Source organism: Akebia trifoliata, chromosome 5 (assembly GCF_017979445.1).
Source record: "Akebia trifoliata isolate Shusen 1 chromosome 5, ASM1797944v1, whole genome shotgun sequence".
Lineage (NCBI taxonomy): Eukaryota > Viridiplantae > Streptophyta > Magnoliopsida > Ranunculales > Lardizabalaceae > Akebia > Akebia trifoliata.
This window is the reverse complement of record NC_141379.1, coordinates 4762336-4779270: the sequence shown is the minus strand read 5'-3', so window position 1 is coordinate 4779270 and position 16935 is coordinate 4762336. Positions and strand designations below refer to the sequence as shown.

Here is a 16935-nt window from a genome sequence, read left to right as displayed (position 1 = left end):
ATGTGCCACTATATTAAACTAAATGACTATGAATACGAAGCCGCACTTTATGTTGACCTACGTACCAAAAACCCCATGTGCTTCTTGCATTAACATTACATTACTTATTTGAATTTTCATCAATTACCCATTTCATAAAAATAAAAAAATAAAAAATTGATTTTAAAAAAAAGGGTTTTTTTCTTTTTAATCATGTTGTATATTACATGTTACTAAAAATAGTTAAATGGATCACAATGTTCTTACCAGGAAACTTGTACCAATGTAAAGGGCCTTTTCACTCGGTCTGTACGCAGCAGGGTACGCACCTTGAAGGAATACTGGCATGATATTGCAATTGCATAGCCAAGGCACATCTTGCAATGCCATTAAGTGTCATCAGCACACAAAATTTAGAAATCAGAAGAGCAAAAGTAGCACTCAATCCAGAAACACCTTACAAGGATTTACGAAGTTGTGATACAGTCCCTTGACAATCAGTGAAGAAACTTGGGTTGGTTTGTTTGTCTCTCATGAAAAAGTCAACTTCATGTCCACAACTTCTAACATTAGCACTAATATATTGATTGTGTCCACTAAATCAGAGCCTCTATTGCTAAGTTACTATATATCAAACACCTTCGTTTAATGGCAGTAAAAGGACAATGGCTCATAATTTTTTCAATAGGGCAAAATATAATGAGAATACATTACACAGCTATGAAAGGCTTTTCATCCTTTTTCGGGAACAAATAATAATTTACATACCTTCATCATGATTTACACATTCATCCAGAAAGCTCACTTATTGGTGGACGATCCATGATATTGGATGCAATCTTCGCATTATTTTGCAGAACTGGATCAATATATGGCAATTTAGGAATCTGTAACCAAAATACCAGTTGGGCAAGAATGTTAAAACCTAAAGAACAACAACCCACACAAGTCAGTATTCTATTCTATAGTTCCATCAAGAACCACTGCAAAAGTGTGAATGAATACTCAAGCCACACCTTGAAGTAGGAAACTCATCATCATCATCAAAGTCTTATCCTTGGGGTTGCTTGAACTAATCCTGATCCTGTCTAAAGCAACGTTTCTATTCATTCTAATGTGATTATATCCACTCACCACCTCAATTCACATTCCTTTCTGGTCTTCATCTTGTTCTTTTAGAACGTTCAACTTACACATTTCTTCCATTTGACTGTTGTAATAGGCCTTCATTGTACAGGACCAAACCATCTCAATTGACTTTCCCTAAGTTTATTACCTTTGGGCTACTATATCTTCGTGTATTAATTTCTAATTTATATTTCCTAGTTTTTCCACTCATCGATCATAGCATCCCATCTCTGCTAAACTCAATCTATTTACAAGTTTCTCATTGCCCAAAATACAGAAAGTAAATTAACCAACTTATTGATATAATGGTGCATACCTGAGCCAATAAATCAATTGTTCGACGTAAGAGGCGAGCTAAATCACCCTCATCCATTGCACAATCCATCATAATTTCCCGCCATGTTAGGCCAGAGGCCCACGCTTCAACCATGCCAGAAAATTGACTATCCAAGTCACAGGAAATCTGTAAAATGAGAGCATAAATATCCAGGTAGAATAAATTTAAATTTGAATCAAAAGCAACAAGAATGAGATATTGCTCCTTTTTATTCCAAATGACTCACCTTGACTGCATGTTTTTCTTGGAGTTGCAAAATGGAGCTCCTTTGCTCATCCAACAACTTGATGAAATTGATTACTGTAGTGGAAGGCTCATATATATAGCTGCATATATAAAATTAAATCTCGACTCAATTCAAACACCAATCAAGGTAATCCACCTAAAAGACAATATTAAATCCACCCACATCCTTAACAATACTATTTCTTAATATGGTCAGTATCTCATACTCGATATGAACAATGAATAGTAAACATAATATGCATGTGACAGAAAAAGCTTATGATAATTTAATGATTTAAGGCCTGTTTGGATGCCACTTTTAGATAAGATGACAACAGGTTATAAAATCTGTCAATTCATAACATGTTACTAATGTGTGTGTTTTTATGGGTAACCTGGACTTGAACCCAAGAACTCAGTTGTTTCGCAATGTGTTAAACCAACTGAGCTATGGGTCTAAGCCCAACATGTTATTCATGTTATTAATGTGTTAGAACATGTTAGAACAAAATTCTTCTTAGAGAACCATAGATATTATGAATACTACGTCTACTCGCTTTGCACCAAAAAAAAAAAAAAAAAAATTAATAATACTGCATCTGCTATGGGAACTTACTGGAATGTATAGAAAGGTGCTAATTGGAACTCAAGGTTCATAAACGTGGATAGTTTTGGAAAGTTGCATCCATGGATTTTAGGAGTTTAGATGGAAAAAGTTGAGATTAAAGTGTCTTAAGAGAAATTTGTAGGACAACAACTAGAGAAGAGATTCAAGGTTATCTTTTAAACTAAGCACATTTTGTACACCTTAATATAATGAAAATAGAGAGTCCCACTCATCTCTTTGACATCATCGTCATCATTGTTAGTTGAAAGGCCTTTGGGTAAGATGGGGAGAATTGTTAGTTTGGCCAGACCCTGTCTTGGGTCGTTTTAATTAACTAGTTATAAGTCACAACCGCAAGGTTGAGAGAAGCATGGGAGCCAAACACTCTCAAGATCCATTCTAATTTTTTTGGTAGGCAAAATGGGTGACCATGAACGCAGGTTCGTGTTATTACCATTCATAGACTTTACGAACTTGAAGCATCTCCATTATTATCATTATAGCACATTTTACACATTAAAAAGAATTACAAAGCATTAAAAGCTGCAGCTAAATAGGTCCTTAAACTCTCCTTACAAGGAAAAAACTTAGATCCAACTTTGAGAGTAATGTTTCTCTCATGATTCAAACAACAGTAGCATCAGCTAGGCTTTGGCATGTTAGTAGTCTAGTTCCAAGAAAAATTCAACACGTAGGAGATGAAATTGATCCAGCACCCATTAGTTTAGAAAGGTTGGGTTTCAGTCCGATTGTAATAGCAAGGAAAGAAACATGCAAACTCATGGCTGTGGTGCAGAATGCCAGCTGATTGAGCTAAGTGAAGGTTACTTCACAGTTCAACCAATACTTCTCATAAGCAATACTATGCTAGTATAAGAGAGAGAAATTGAAAATGACCATACTAACCATCACAAGACCATGATTATCTTGCACTCCATGTTAACCATTATGAAAATGAACACTGGTATTGTTTTAAATTTGAAGTGCTCAAGTGATTTCTCTTAAGAAAACTGGAAGCAGAAACAAAAAATACTTGGCGTCTAAATAACGATGATACCTGTTATTTTTTGAGGGACGAATTTTGATTCCTTCCGAAACTAAACTTCCACATACTGCTGCAAGTTGTGCCGGCTTTAAATCTAATAAAATTTTATTCCGAAGCACCATTGCAAGCCAGAGTTCATTTTCTCCTCGGGTTGCTGCTGCTGTTTCCCCTAGAGGAAATATCATGTGTGTATTGATATCCAATGCTCTAGCTTCATGTATTACATTGCAGATCTGGAGCACAGAATGTTAGCAAAATTAGAAAAATACAAATCCTATGCCAAGCACATAGTTTTAGGTGCGTCATATTATTGGTGCTTTAGCTTCATATATGACATCGCTGATCTTGTTGGCACAGAAAGATTGCAAAATAAGATCAGATGTTGTTGTTGTTGTAGTAGTAGTAGTAGTGATAGTTCGAAAACATAGGTATATATCTCAACTATTCACCAAAAATTGGGGACCTAAATCATCCTAAAAGCATGCCATTTAAAAAAATAAAATATTCATGAAAACAGTTAGAAAAATCAACCCTTAATCCTTTGCCCATTCTTTTAACCTTTAATCCTTACCCTACAAATCTTAACCTTAACCCTTTCCTCCACCCTATTGAAAATATTGTAATTGTAAAATTTTGCATATTTACCTATCAACATATGGCCATTGAGGGGGTTTTCTTTGAGGAATTCTTTTTTAAATGGGATGCTTTGTGCCATGTTTAGCTTGTTTTGAGTTTGTAGTTTCTTTATTTTCTTTTTACCCTTTCTTTTCTTTTTTCTTGTACCATTGGCCACCTTCACCATTTTTCTCAATAAAATTTTACACTTACCAAAAAAAAAACATATGGCTAGTAGGATTGTGGTCATAATTGCAAAACGTCAAAATTGACCCTACAATCCAAATCCTTTTAGGTTTATCCTATTGTAGCCCAAATCTTTACCCACAATCTCAAACCATATTTCCCCTATCCCAGTAGTTTATCTTCTACCCTAATCGTCCTGCATCAATTACACGTTTTGCCATATGTTGGGGAGTTTGGAAAGAAAGGAATCGTCGTGTGTTTGAAGGAAAGGAGGCTTCCTTTGAGAGCATTATAGTGTCCATCAAAGGTTTGATTTTTATTTTTTTATGTAAAGTGTTTGTAGAGTTCAAAAGAGTCTTCTTTGAGGACTTCATGGGGAGATGGGAGTGGGTCTGTAGTTTGACTTAATTGTCTTTTGGATGTCTCTTGTACCTTTCTGTGTCTTATTCTGTACTCTTTCTTGTTGGTCATCTCGACCACACTTAATGTATCTTGCATTTACATATCAATATATATAATACAAGAAGGGCAATATTCTAGATTTTTTTTGCTAGGCAAGGGAGATTAGTGGTCAGTAAGAGGCGAAGGCAAGTCTTGAACCCAGGTCGTGGTATCTCACTCACAGACTTTAACCAACTTAGCAAGCTGGCACCTTCAAAATTGTGCTCTTAGATATTTGAAATTACTCCATCTATAACTGAAGCAAACAGCCGATGGACTCCTGGGATAAGATGTGAAGAAGAAAATACTTGGAAGTGTAGCAGTTGAAAAAGAAAAGTTATTCAAATATAATAATGAAATGTGCACTCATAAATGGAAGTACAGCTGTTGGACAGAAGAGATATCTGGATGTCATTGCAAGAGAATTTGATATGCTAATAATACCTGCAGAAATTCCTTCCAACCAGATGGCTCAATTCGCTCTATTCGACTTAATAAACGATTTGATCTAGCCTTGAATCGTTCAATCTTTTCTTTGGTGAAGTTTGTCATATCTATTATCTTCTTATATTCCTTAAATCCTTGAGTGCGTGCAAATTTTTTCTTCAAACGAGAAACCTTACTCCTTTGCTCTTTGTAACACCCCACAGCATCATGGTATGTTTGTGACGTTAGAAGCACCTGACAGTAAGCCACACTCTTTTAACTCAAGGATGTTGATGTCTCAATAACGAAGCAAATTGCGAAAAAACAATGTAATATAGCTCGAAGTTGACATAACAGAAAAACAGGGAAGGGAATTTCTCAAACATATATTGATTTACCTCATTATCTTCTGAAAGGCTACTTAAGACTGGCACATTTAAACTCCAAGACCATGTATCGAGGGCTCCTTCCATGCACCAGAGACCTCCAAATTCAGAATCAGCAAGCTTCTCCCACTGTATCTGTTCCTTATCAAGGAGCACCCTCATAATTTCCCGAGGCAGTGCATCACCTTGAGCTAAAGGGACATTTGGCAAGCCTGTCAGGTAAACTGTTTTAATCCACTTCTCTGTGAAGAGATACCAAGAATTATCTGAACCAAGAGCTACATAATAAGAGGGTTTGACATCAAATTGTCCTTCACTCTCTCCATGATCCAACTCTGCTCCAATGATATCTAGTCCAAAAGACCCATCTGTATAAGTCTGTTAAGAGAATGATAAAATCTTTTAAACTGAGTTATTAACCACAAGGGCACTAAAAGAAACGTTTAAGAGTAGGATGATCAGATGAAGTATAAGAACAAAATGTGAGAAAAGGAAAAAGGAAAGACAAACTAGAATTATATTGAAGATCATATCAAATGTCACAATAGAAAAAACTTTGGTTTGAACTGAAGATCAAGGACTAATGTCCTTTCAGTAAACTAAAATCAAACATATACATAATACAATGGATAAAGCAATAAAGTGAACTACAATTATAAAGAAGAACATACCAAATGTCACAATAGAAAAAACTTGGGTTTGAACTACTGATCAAAGATTAACATCATGTTCTTTCAATGAATGAACCATATGCATAATACAACTGATAAAGAAATAAAGATAGTAGTCAAACAATGCATGGAAACATTAAATTATATAACCATTGGATGCGTATAAAATGGAGAAGCTTAGTAAACTAGATTTAAATGGAGGCAAGAAAAAAAAAAACAATTAGCAGAATCTTTTAGAGAATCTAATCACATTAAGATTTCCAGCAGTATACCATGGATCATCCCGTAAACCCACAATATCATCCATCTCTTCTTGTCGTCCAGGTTTCTACAAACAAAAATACAGAAAAAGCTTCTCTACAACTTGAATTGACGATTAATGATGAGTTATTTTTAATATAGTTCAAGAATATTTCTATCTTACTAGTTGCTACAAATTCCAGATCTAAGGTTCTGTGTGCTTGAATAATTCAATATTTGATGGGTGGTCTAATCTTTTCCCAGACCAAAAAACATTCGCTTCGCTATTGCTGATCTGAAATCTGGTTTCTGTCAGCATCTATTCTATGTAACGGTGGTTCAACCGCTTGAATACAGAAACAGGATTCATGTTGCCAACTGCAATACTTGAGATAAAGCATAAATAAAGATGATCTATCGGATGGTTCTGTTTAAGCAAGAGAGAGGGGGTGAGGGTAAAGTGAAGAGAGACAGCATGAGAACAAGTGGCTGAAATCAAAATATTTTGGCCAAGTACTAGGCAGAATACATCACTGGTTGCTAAAATTCAAAAGAAAATAGTTTTAAATATTTAAAGATTGTATCGTCAAGTGGTACACTGAATCTGTTGGTGGGCTATCAGGTGCACAGTCAAAAGCGACATTATATTATCATGTCATATTTCAAATACAAGGACCACAAATAATAATCAGATTAAATATTAATTGTTCCAATCTGTCCTATAAATGTTCTTCCATACTGCAAGAAAGGGAGCTTAAAAGATGGTATCTTTCATATTTCCAAATTCGGAAAATTCATATCCCCCCTCTCAAGAACATTTCGACAAAAATCCACTTACTGTTTGGTATTAACTTCCAAAAAACTACCCAATATCATTCAGATATAAGATTGGCTGGCCAACAATGCAATTTCTGTGAATTAGGATTCTTAGAAGGACCTTACCTTTGCATAATGCTATTATTAGTAAATGATGAAACACGTAAACATCAAGAAGGTATGCAACCTATTGCTTATGGCTAGTATGAATTAGGCTTCTTTCTAATGGATTTATATCAATAAGGGAGTCTTCAGTCCTACTTTTTTTCCTCTAGATCAAAAAAATGGTAATCATATGATGACATCGACTGAAAGCTTCAATTCCAAGAATATTGTCAAAAAGTTTATTGTTCATAGTCGTAAAAATCAAAATTAAAGGAGTACGAAACATGTAATGCTCACCATGTTCTTTATTTTTGAACCAGGGTGAGAATCAACCTTCCCCAAACAAACAACAGGGACTGAATGTAGAACTTCATTATCTTTATACTGCAAACACAAAAAGGGTAATTGTGCATCTTCCAACTCCTTTAATATAGGTTTCAATGCAGCCATTCTCGTAAATTCCATCCTCCGTCGCAGTTCAGTCCGCAGTCGTTTCTCTGCCTGAGAAAAAATGCAACTGTCCTCAAAAGTCAAAAGATTGTTCTATAGGTATATGGTGGAAATAAAGTTGGTTGACACATTTAAATGGTATCGAGAATGAGCTTAAATGTGCAAAAAGTAAAATGGGGATAAGGTGATAGAGTCAATAATGAAAGTGATTTATGATGCCATCAGAGCGTAGAAAGGAAAGAGTTCAACTTCATCCCTGTGGAGAAAGCTTTATGTGAAACCGATCCCTGTCTATAAAGAAATAATGGATACCCGACACACATCAAAGAAAGTTGTCCAGGGTAGCATCATACTTGGATTTGAAAAATAGTTCTCCATTCTACAAATTCCACAGTGAATAAAAAAAAATATATATGTGAGTTTGTGGACTAGAGTAGAATCTATTAGTCCAAATTGATCCCCTATACACCTAAAAGATACACCAAGAAAATTGCCCTAAACTTCCAGAACTTTCGATACGAAAGAAACCAAACATTAATTCCTCAATTCTCACAGCAGAAGTATAAGTCACATCACCTAAATCAAGAACAAAGCAAGGAAAGCACATTTATATTACCAAATACGAAGGATAGACAACTCAACAAGCTTACAGTTATCAAGGCAAGCAATAAAATGAATATGCATAATGGGGATACCCGTAATTCTTCCTGCAAATCAGAAATCTCCTTGTATGTTCTCTCAGATAACTGGTTCCTGCTCTTTCTATCAACAGCATCATCACTAACTTCTAAAGTCATCAATTCAATCTCTTTCTGTATTTTAGTAAGCTCCTCTCTGGCAGCAAGCATAACATTGCTTCCAACATAGTTCCCGAAGCTTTGCTCAACTAGTTCTCTAGCTTCTTCCAATGTTCTTCCTGCTTGAGAAACTTTCAACTCATCTGTTTCCTTTAATTTGCGGGTAGCCTTTGCACCCTGTATAGCAGCAACACACTGTCATTTACTGAAGTACATCAATCTTATTAAAGTCACAGTGAACTCAAAATAGGTGATGGCACATACAGCAAGGAGATTCAGCACCATTCCATATGAGGCAGTAAATTGTGAAACAAGAGGCTCTACTCCAGCAAAGAGAAGCTTGCAGCATTCTTCAGCTCCTTCAAAGGGAGTCTGAACAAGAACTACATGACCCCTATCATCAATACCCCTACGTCCAGCTCGTCCAGCCATTTGAAGCAGTTCATTTGGGCTTAAATTAATACGACCAGTTTCACTCCTTTTACTAAGAGATGCAATGACAGCTGTCCTAGCAGGCATGTTGATTCCAGCGGCAAGTGTTTCTGTGGCAAAGACAACCTTAAGAAGTCCTCGCTGAAACAGCTCTTCAATAAATGATTTCCATAAAGGTAGGCAACCAGCATGATGTGCTGCAACCCCTTGTAGAAGGCCTTTTATAGCAGACTCTCTGACAGCATCAGGATACTTAATGCGGAATCTCTTCAAGGCTAATTCAACTTCAACCACTTCGCACTTGTCTAAAAGCTTGCAATCTTCAAGATACTGAACAGCTGCATCACATCCTTTCCTGCTAAAAATAAACCAAATAGCCGGTAGAATATCCCTTGCCTTAAGGTGCCATAATGTATCTCTAACCTGAGGAATCTGGGAAAAGAAAAAAAACTTATGGTGGGTGGGCAACCAATCTGTCATTCTTAAGGTAGGTTACAAATATGATGGTGGAGAATAGAAATACCTGTTGTCTATAATTAAAAAAATGTCGAACTTTTCAAAATAAATCCACATTAGCAATTTGAAATGAACTGATAGTCAAAGAAGAAAGCAATGTACTAAACATAAGTCCATACTTGTGAACGGCGGATTGTATTGATGTCATTCTTTGATAGTGGTTGTCCAGACATATAAGTATCACTATTGTAGCTCTGATCATTTTCTCGTTTTCTGGAATTTCTTCTTCTGGATCCATCTTCCTTGTAAGCTTTAACTCCAGAAGTAGAAAGCTGTAAATAATTGAGTGATAGCTTCCTGTTTCAACACAACATTTAATGAATTTCAACCCATAGGCTCCAGGAAAAAGGAAATAGAACCTGGCACAAGATATAAGAAAATCAATAGTCAGATCCAACTAGTATGAGTTAGCAGCATCAACGCCTATATTTAAAATGTACCCACTCTAATTGAAAATAGTAAACATGAAAACCATTTTTGACATAAAAAAAATAAAAATAAAAAATCAAATCTAGCTACATCCCAACTTAGAATCTTGAATCCCTTAATTAGTGACAGTTGTTGCAAGACCATATACAGCTCTTTTTGAAGCATCCTGTTGACCTAAAAATCCTATCTCATGTCTTGGGAGATTCTTGGAATGGTGGCACTGTGTGATGAATATTTTTGGATTGAAAGATAAAAAACTAATAACTGATATTTAGTGAAGTGTCACTCCATCCCACCACCAAGATTGCCCAACAATACATAATAGAACTTATGTTATACCTATGTGTAATTTTACATACAGCCCCAAAATATAAAATACTGGCTATCTTATGCAAAATTTCATTTTTTTTTCTTGGCTGATATCTCATGTAACATATCATTATACCATATACCTATACACAACACTGGATACAAGTGATATAGATCCATTATAGAAGAATATTTATAATTGTGATAAACAACCACACCATTTCATAATCCAAGTACCACAGGCTTAAAAGATAGGACTATAGTTGAAAATTATAATATCATTGAGAAGGTCAGTGAACTGAAAGAGAAAAAAAAAATGACAGTATCTTTATATGTATCATCAATACATAAAATATATACTGGAAGGGTTCAATATGCTATTATACTCATTGATGAATTACTCTAATCTAAGTTTGAAGCCAAATAACCTAGGCATGTGATGTTTAATACAATTAAGCTACCCTACAACCACATATAGAAAGAATTGCATTCACACTTATGCTCACTGGTGCTCTAAATAAGCTAATGTAAAAAAATTTCCTTGCTTTTCTTAAGAAAAATTATTTACTAATGGCATTTAAATAAATAACAAACAAGAATGATAAAATTCTGTACAAGGAGCTAGGGTACATTTTGATGCGTTATGAAACCTCATGTATTCAATTAGAATCATTAGCCATAAGAACCAAAAATTGACACATGGTCAAGACTAACAATCAAAGGAAAAAAAAAGGAAGAGATGATTATTTTCTTAATATCCTAGGACCCAAGATCAAAGTAGAATTTTATGTTTGACGCACATTGCAGAAATAAAGAAGTATCCACACCAAAAGAAAGAAAAAAAACCTTGAAAGGATAAATGGAAAGATACCTATTCATGCTTGTTCCTTTCTCATTAAGAAGTGGTAACATAGAATTCTTCGTAGAAAAATGCCAAGTTAATGGAACTGGACGTTTCGTCGACGATACCAACTCTGTTGTACCATGAATCTAAACCAAAACAAAAAGAGAGTATAAAGAAATTAACAAATAAATTAACCAAACTTGCCTTCAGATGTCCGATTGATCCCTCGTTACTATAATTTAATTTGCAATTTTGACATTCCCAAGCAGAGGCAACTGAACACAATATAGAAACATATAAATGTCACGCTGAGTTTCTTAAGCTCCTTTTGATCCCCCATAGAGCAGAACTGTTTGTTTTTTCGCTTAAATTTATACACACAAAAAAAGACCCTAGAAACATAACATTCAGATAGATGCCCTCACATGATTAAATTTTGATAATTTATTTGAAAAGATAGTGCACAACATTAGATAATTAGGGCTAATGGCATGATTATGAATTGATATCAAAAAGCTAGAAAAGAAATACTAAGAACAATAACAGCAATAGTAAAGTTGGGGATGGACTTGGACCGTATGACAACATAAGAAAAGTTACCAGCTACTTAAAAGGGGGAAGAAAAAAAAAAGAGCATCAATTTATTTATAATATAAAAAAATCCCGAGAAAGTTCTACTTCTTCTAGAGAACCTTTTGTCATCTAATGCTTTGGGATGAAGCAAACGAGAATGGCGAAAGTTTCTTTGCAAGAGGCAAAATTTCTCTGGAAAAATCAATTCCGCTTATAGGACTCAAGTAAAGAGGATCTCAAACCCATTAGCTACAAGAGGTCTCTAGTTAGAAATGAATTCGAATACAATGCCATAAGCATCAATATACGAGCTATTTCATTAACATGTATAGATAGCACTGACTCATGTTGTTTCCAGTATGGTAATGAAGTTCCACTAATGACAGACAACATCCAATGCCTATGGACAAGTTTAATAAAAAAATACTTTAACTGTCTTAGAGCTTAAGCCACATAGAAAGTATAGGCTTTAGAAAAAGATGGAGTTTTTAATTATAAGAAAGTCATCTCATTCATCCTCAAGCACAGCTTGCAAATCCTATAGCTATGGATTTATCAAATAAATTATTTTTTTCGTTTGACCAAAAACTTAGTAATTGGAACCGTTAGTTTTATCTACAATTTCCCACTCAAAAGCAGAGTTGCAGTTTGAGACTCATCTGTAACTAAATTGTGGTTCCATATGTTGGAACATGTTCCCGGTTTTGACATCCACTCTCAATATTATTTTTAACTATAGAAATTTTATCAAGAAAAAAATGTAATAAAGAGACTTACGTTTGTAGTGCCAATCAAATAAGGGTACAATGTAGTTTTTTTTTTTTTTCTTTCTCTTTTAATGAAATATAAAGTTCTAATAACTTTGTTCCACCTGATAGGATACCATGTTCTTTAGGTGAGCTACTAAAATTTGTCCTATAAAAAATAGTTTTAAATTATGTCTTTGGAAGATGCTATCAGATCATGTTTCCAAAGTAACCAACATGAAGTTTGATGTTGGAAAATTACACGAAAAATTTTCTGATCCATTAAGAGTTACTTATTTATCTATTTTTGTAAATAATGTTTGTAGCGGGAGATTGTAGGTTTGTTTCCTTGCTTTTGCTTTGAGGACGCCTTGTCCTCTTACAAATAAAATTTGAGTTACAAAAAAGATATCTATTTTTGTAATATTTACATTTTTCTCTTTTTCGTTCACTTTAGTAAAGAAAATTATTGATCCTCATGTATAATTGATATTGAGAGTTACTTCACTCCACTATTTTTCTTTGATAACACAAGAAAATGTTTGAGCCGAGTCAAAAAGCTTATGGAGTTCAAATGTGCATGCATATGTAACAAAGGAATTTTTTTAAGTTAATGTTCCTGTGTCCTACTCTTGCACCTATACCCATTCATGTTCCATGCTGCTTACTTGCCAGTAATATAAAATTTTACTAGAACTAAATAAAAACTTACAAGGTGGAATAGCTTCCCTAGAAACTATTGGGATGTATGTGTGGTTTGTATTTAGTTTAGCTGATGTAAAGGGTATTTATGTAATTTGGTTATTCTCTTAATATAAAGGCTAGTGGGTCTCTTTCTCCCAACTAAGCCGTTGACGATCTTAGACTAGATCTATAAGATGAGAGATTTTTGTAACTCTATGCCTCCAAGTTATTTCAAAATTAATGCCCACCATATCAGTAAGTACCCAATTGCCTCCAACCCTCTGTGAAATGCCTATTGCAATCTTCAAAGATTTTGTTTATTTCCTCTCTTTCCCTACTCTGGTATAATATAAATGGTAACAACAACAACAACAAAGCCTTATTGTCTAAACGAATCATGTTCCCCAATTCCACTTTATCCAAAGCCAAGTCTTTTGTAATTGTGAGCAAGTTCATGTCTACATTCAGTGTCTCCATCCGCATTCTTTTGGGTTTCGCTCTTTTAAAACCTTCAACTTAAATATTTCTTCTAATTTTTTAGAAAACCCTTCAACATTTAAAATATTGCAACAAACTATTCCATGAAACGAGAAGGAAAATATTTGTTACTAAACAATTTACTAGATGACATCATGTCTTTTGCTTGAAGCATTGCTTCACTACATTGTGTGGGATTGACCAAAACAAACAAAATCATATTATGCAAACATTAATAAAATATTGGAGTAAGTTTGTGGCCAAGGTAAAAGAACAATTCAAACCTTGCCAATCCAACCTGCCAGCTCGTCAGCATTTGCAATTGTTGCCGAAAGACATATAAGTTGAACTTCTTTTGGACAATAAATCACCTGAAGTATTTTAAATGATAATTAGAATGCTATCTACAAAAGTGATAAACAAAACACACCTCATGATAAATAAAAGACATACTATTTCTTCCCAAACTGTACCACGGGATATGTCGCTGAGGTAGTGTACTTCATCCAAAATAATGACATCAACATGAAACAATCCACTTCCTGAAGAAGCCATTCCAACACTAAACAAGAAGCAGTAGTAAGCAACCATATATAATTTAAATCTATAATCTAATACATACACACATACATACATATAGAAAGAGAGTTATGAAGCATTTTCATTGGAAAAATTGCATCGTGAGGTAAATGCGAGAAACAACTGAATCCTTTGCTAGCATTTTAGTAATTTGCAAATGAAGATAAACAAATATCATTGGGCAGGGGAGGTCTTCTCTTCATGGAAAATCCATTAAGTGAAAGAATAAAGAAAATTTTGTATGGCCAAGGGAAATTATATTGGCAGTTCTTTGAATGAATCCATATGTATGTATTGATTCGTAAAGCAAACTATGGGTATCATTATGTCGCAGTCTTGATCATGCACCTTATCTATATGATAAAGGTAGAAATGAGGATTATTGGCAATGCCCATTTTTATGAAAGAAAACTTGTGCAGATTCATATGCTAATTTCGTACAATAACATCCAGAAGTTTACACTGAAAGAGAAAGCCTCATTGTAGAGGAAAGGGTACCTCTGATACAGCATATTGCGCAGGATCTCTGTAGTCATGATTAAAATCTGAGCATCCTTATTAGCTACAGAATCACCAGTAAGCAGGCCAACATTGCTTTCACCAAATATCTCTCTGAAAAAACAATAAAACAGAAACACACCACAAATTCTTGTTTCATCTCACATTAACCGCACAAATGCATTCCAGAATTTCTCCAAATGGCTCCATTGTAAGAAAATTCAAAATATACCGGAAGTCTCGGTATTTCTGATTGGACAAGGCCTTCAATGGAGTTGTGTAGAAGATGCGCCTTCCCCTCGCTAGTGTGGCTATTGCTGCAGCTTCCGCTATCAAAGTCTTTCCACTACTTGTAGGCGCAGAAACCACAACCGATGATCCTCTAAGGAAGGCCTGTATAGCCAACCGCTGCAACAAATATACAACAATTTGGACAAAAAACAAACAAAAGAATAATCACAATTTTGAATTTCCTTCTGAACAGTGGTCAAAATACACAACAATTTGGAAAAATCAAAGAAGAATCACAATTTTGAATTTGCTTCTAAAACAGTAATCCAAATACACAACAATTTCGACAAAAAAACAAACAAAAGAAGAATAAAAATTTTGAATTTCCTTCTAAAACGGTAATCAAAATACATAACGATTTGGGAAAAATAAACAAAAAAAAGAATCAAAATTTCGAATTTTTATCTAAAACAGGGGGATTCAAACGAGAGTAATCAAACAAACCTGAAATTTATCGATCCGAAAGTCGTAAAAAGATACGAGTTCATCAAAATCGATAACTCCCTCACCGAACTCTTTGACTATGGATCGAAGTCTCTGGATTCTCTGCCATCTATGCTCCTCGAACCGAGGCGACTGTGCGGGCGTGTCCGTATCAATCTCGTCGTCTTCGCTTTCTTCATCAGCATCAAAATCGTCCACAACGAGTTCTTCGTATTCTTCCGCAGCTAGGTCGTCTTCATCTTCGTCTTCTTCAGCGTCTGAGAGTTGTCTCTCTAATGGAAGAATGGGTCTTGGAGAATCCTCAGAGATTGGAGAACTATATGAGTTTTTCTTTGATGTGCGAACTGTTTCGGGTAAACAAAACCCTAGTTTTAAATAATTAGAGTTCGGACGAAGAAACAGAGAAAATTTTTGTCTGGAGAGGAAAGTAAGAAAGGGATAAACATCTGAAAGAGATGAAAATGGAGAAAGTATCTGCATGGCGGGAGCTCGAGCTCTTCTCTCGCCTGTTATTCGTGTGGATAATGTAAATCGATTTAATGAGATGGTGACATGTGGAAGCAAACCGTTTCTTCTTAGGGATCCACGCTAAGTATCTCTAAGAATATCTTCTTTTTTATGCTGTCGCACTTATGAGGTTAATTCTCCATGAAACATATGGCTGATATAAGGAGAAATACACAGATTTCCTGGAGAAGAGAAAAGAAAAAGAATCATGTTGGAGTGACCTTAAGATTGTATCTCCTATCGCATATCCTCATGTCAGATTACTCGATTGGACCCACGCGGGGGTTCGGGGGTAGCATCCCTGAGGCAAATTTTTTTGAGTATATATTGTATTTTTTTTTTTGAAAAGTATAATATATTAATCAAAGAAGGGAAACAAGAAATAAAGAGGCCGAGATAGCCTCAAGAGCAACAAAGAAAAGAAAACAACGTCAATGATTACATAAAGAATCCCATCTAAAAATAAAATCATCAAAAATAATCCCCGCGAATTCTATAGTCTGCTTTGACCAGAGATATAACAAACTCAAGATCTCCAAGAAACCTGCATGAGAACTACTACTCTTATTATTGAATACTCTGTTGTTTTTCTCGTTCCAAACCCCCCAAGCAATAGTTGAGGGAAGCATAGTCCAAAAGATCATTTTTCTGGTATGAAAGGCGTTACTGGTCCATTCTACCAACAGCGAGGAGAACTTACAAGGAAGGACCCAGTTAATACCGAAAAGACCAAGAAAAGTTTTTCAAATCTTATAAGAATAACAACAGTGGACTAGAATATGATCAACAGATTCCCCGTCACTCAAGCAAAGGGGACAACAATTAGGAATGATTCATCCCCGCACAATCAAATTATCCAACGTAAGAATCCTTCCAAAGGAAACCAACTAAATAAAAAATGATATTTTAGAAAGAACTAACTTGGACCAACTGATTAATCCTGATAAGGATCGCTCTGCATCGGAAGTAAGCCACTTATAGAAAAACCTAACAGAGAATCTCAAATCCTTAGTCATTGTTCATTCCCACTTATCATGTTCGCTGTCATTGAGCTGAAATGGGAAAGATGTCACCTCAGTTAGCTCCCAATCATTAAAGTTTCTCCTGAACCCCAAATCCCAAGTAGGACCAACCTCATTGCATACCAAACAC

The 16935-nt window shown here is 35.0% G+C and overlaps 1 protein-coding gene across 3 annotated transcripts; it reads right to left on the bottom strand.

Moving 5' to 3' along the window:
• Positions 1 to 115: 115 nt before the first annotated feature.
• Positions 116 to 15803, bottom strand: LOC147401153 (DExH-box ATP-dependent RNA helicase DExH15 chloroplastic-like). Of its 3 annotated transcripts, XM_086442321.1 has the most exons (17): positions 15277 to 15803; positions 14774 to 14949; positions 14542 to 14655; positions 13918 to 14026; positions 13749 to 13835; positions 11012 to 11130; positions 9522 to 9699; positions 8719 to 9318; positions 8353 to 8631; positions 7505 to 7708; positions 5388 to 5753; positions 5008 to 5244; positions 3334 to 3554; positions 1671 to 1770; positions 1424 to 1570; positions 748 to 866; positions 116 to 356 (listed from the first exon to the last, which is right to left on the bottom strand). In XM_086442321.1, the coding sequence occupies exons 1-16, from the start codon at positions 15754 to 15756 to the stop codon at positions 768 to 770; spliced, it is 3516 nt and encodes a 1171-aa protein (XP_086298447.1). In that variant the 5' UTR covers positions 15757 to 15803; the 3' UTR covers positions 116 to 356; positions 748 to 767. The 3 variants fall into 3 exon arrangements, with proteins under 3 accessions (XP_086298447.1, XP_086298448.1, XP_086298446.1); XM_086442322.1 differs by lacking the exon at positions 116 to 356 and having other exon boundaries at positions 567 to 866; positions 8719 to 9241; positions 9522 to 9761; XM_086442320.1 differs by lacking the exon at positions 116 to 356 and having other exon boundaries at positions 567 to 866.
• Between the last annotated feature and the right edge of the window lie 1132 nt (positions 15804 to 16935).

Bases quoted from the DNA above. Each gene is read 5' to 3' on its own strand.
- LOC147401153 (XM_086442321.1), bottom strand. From the start codon at position 15,756: ATGCAGATACTTTCTCCATTTTCATCTCTTTCAGATGTTTATCCCTTT. The intron at 11,131-13,748 runs GTTTGAATTGTT...GTTTTGGTTTAG, and splicing joins TGGCAGGTTGGATTGGCAAG to ATTCATGGTACAACAGAGTT. The intron at 1,571-1,670 runs GTGAGTCATTTG...CTCATTTTACAG, and splicing joins AAGAAAAACATGCAGTCAAG to ATTTCCTGTGACTTGGATAG.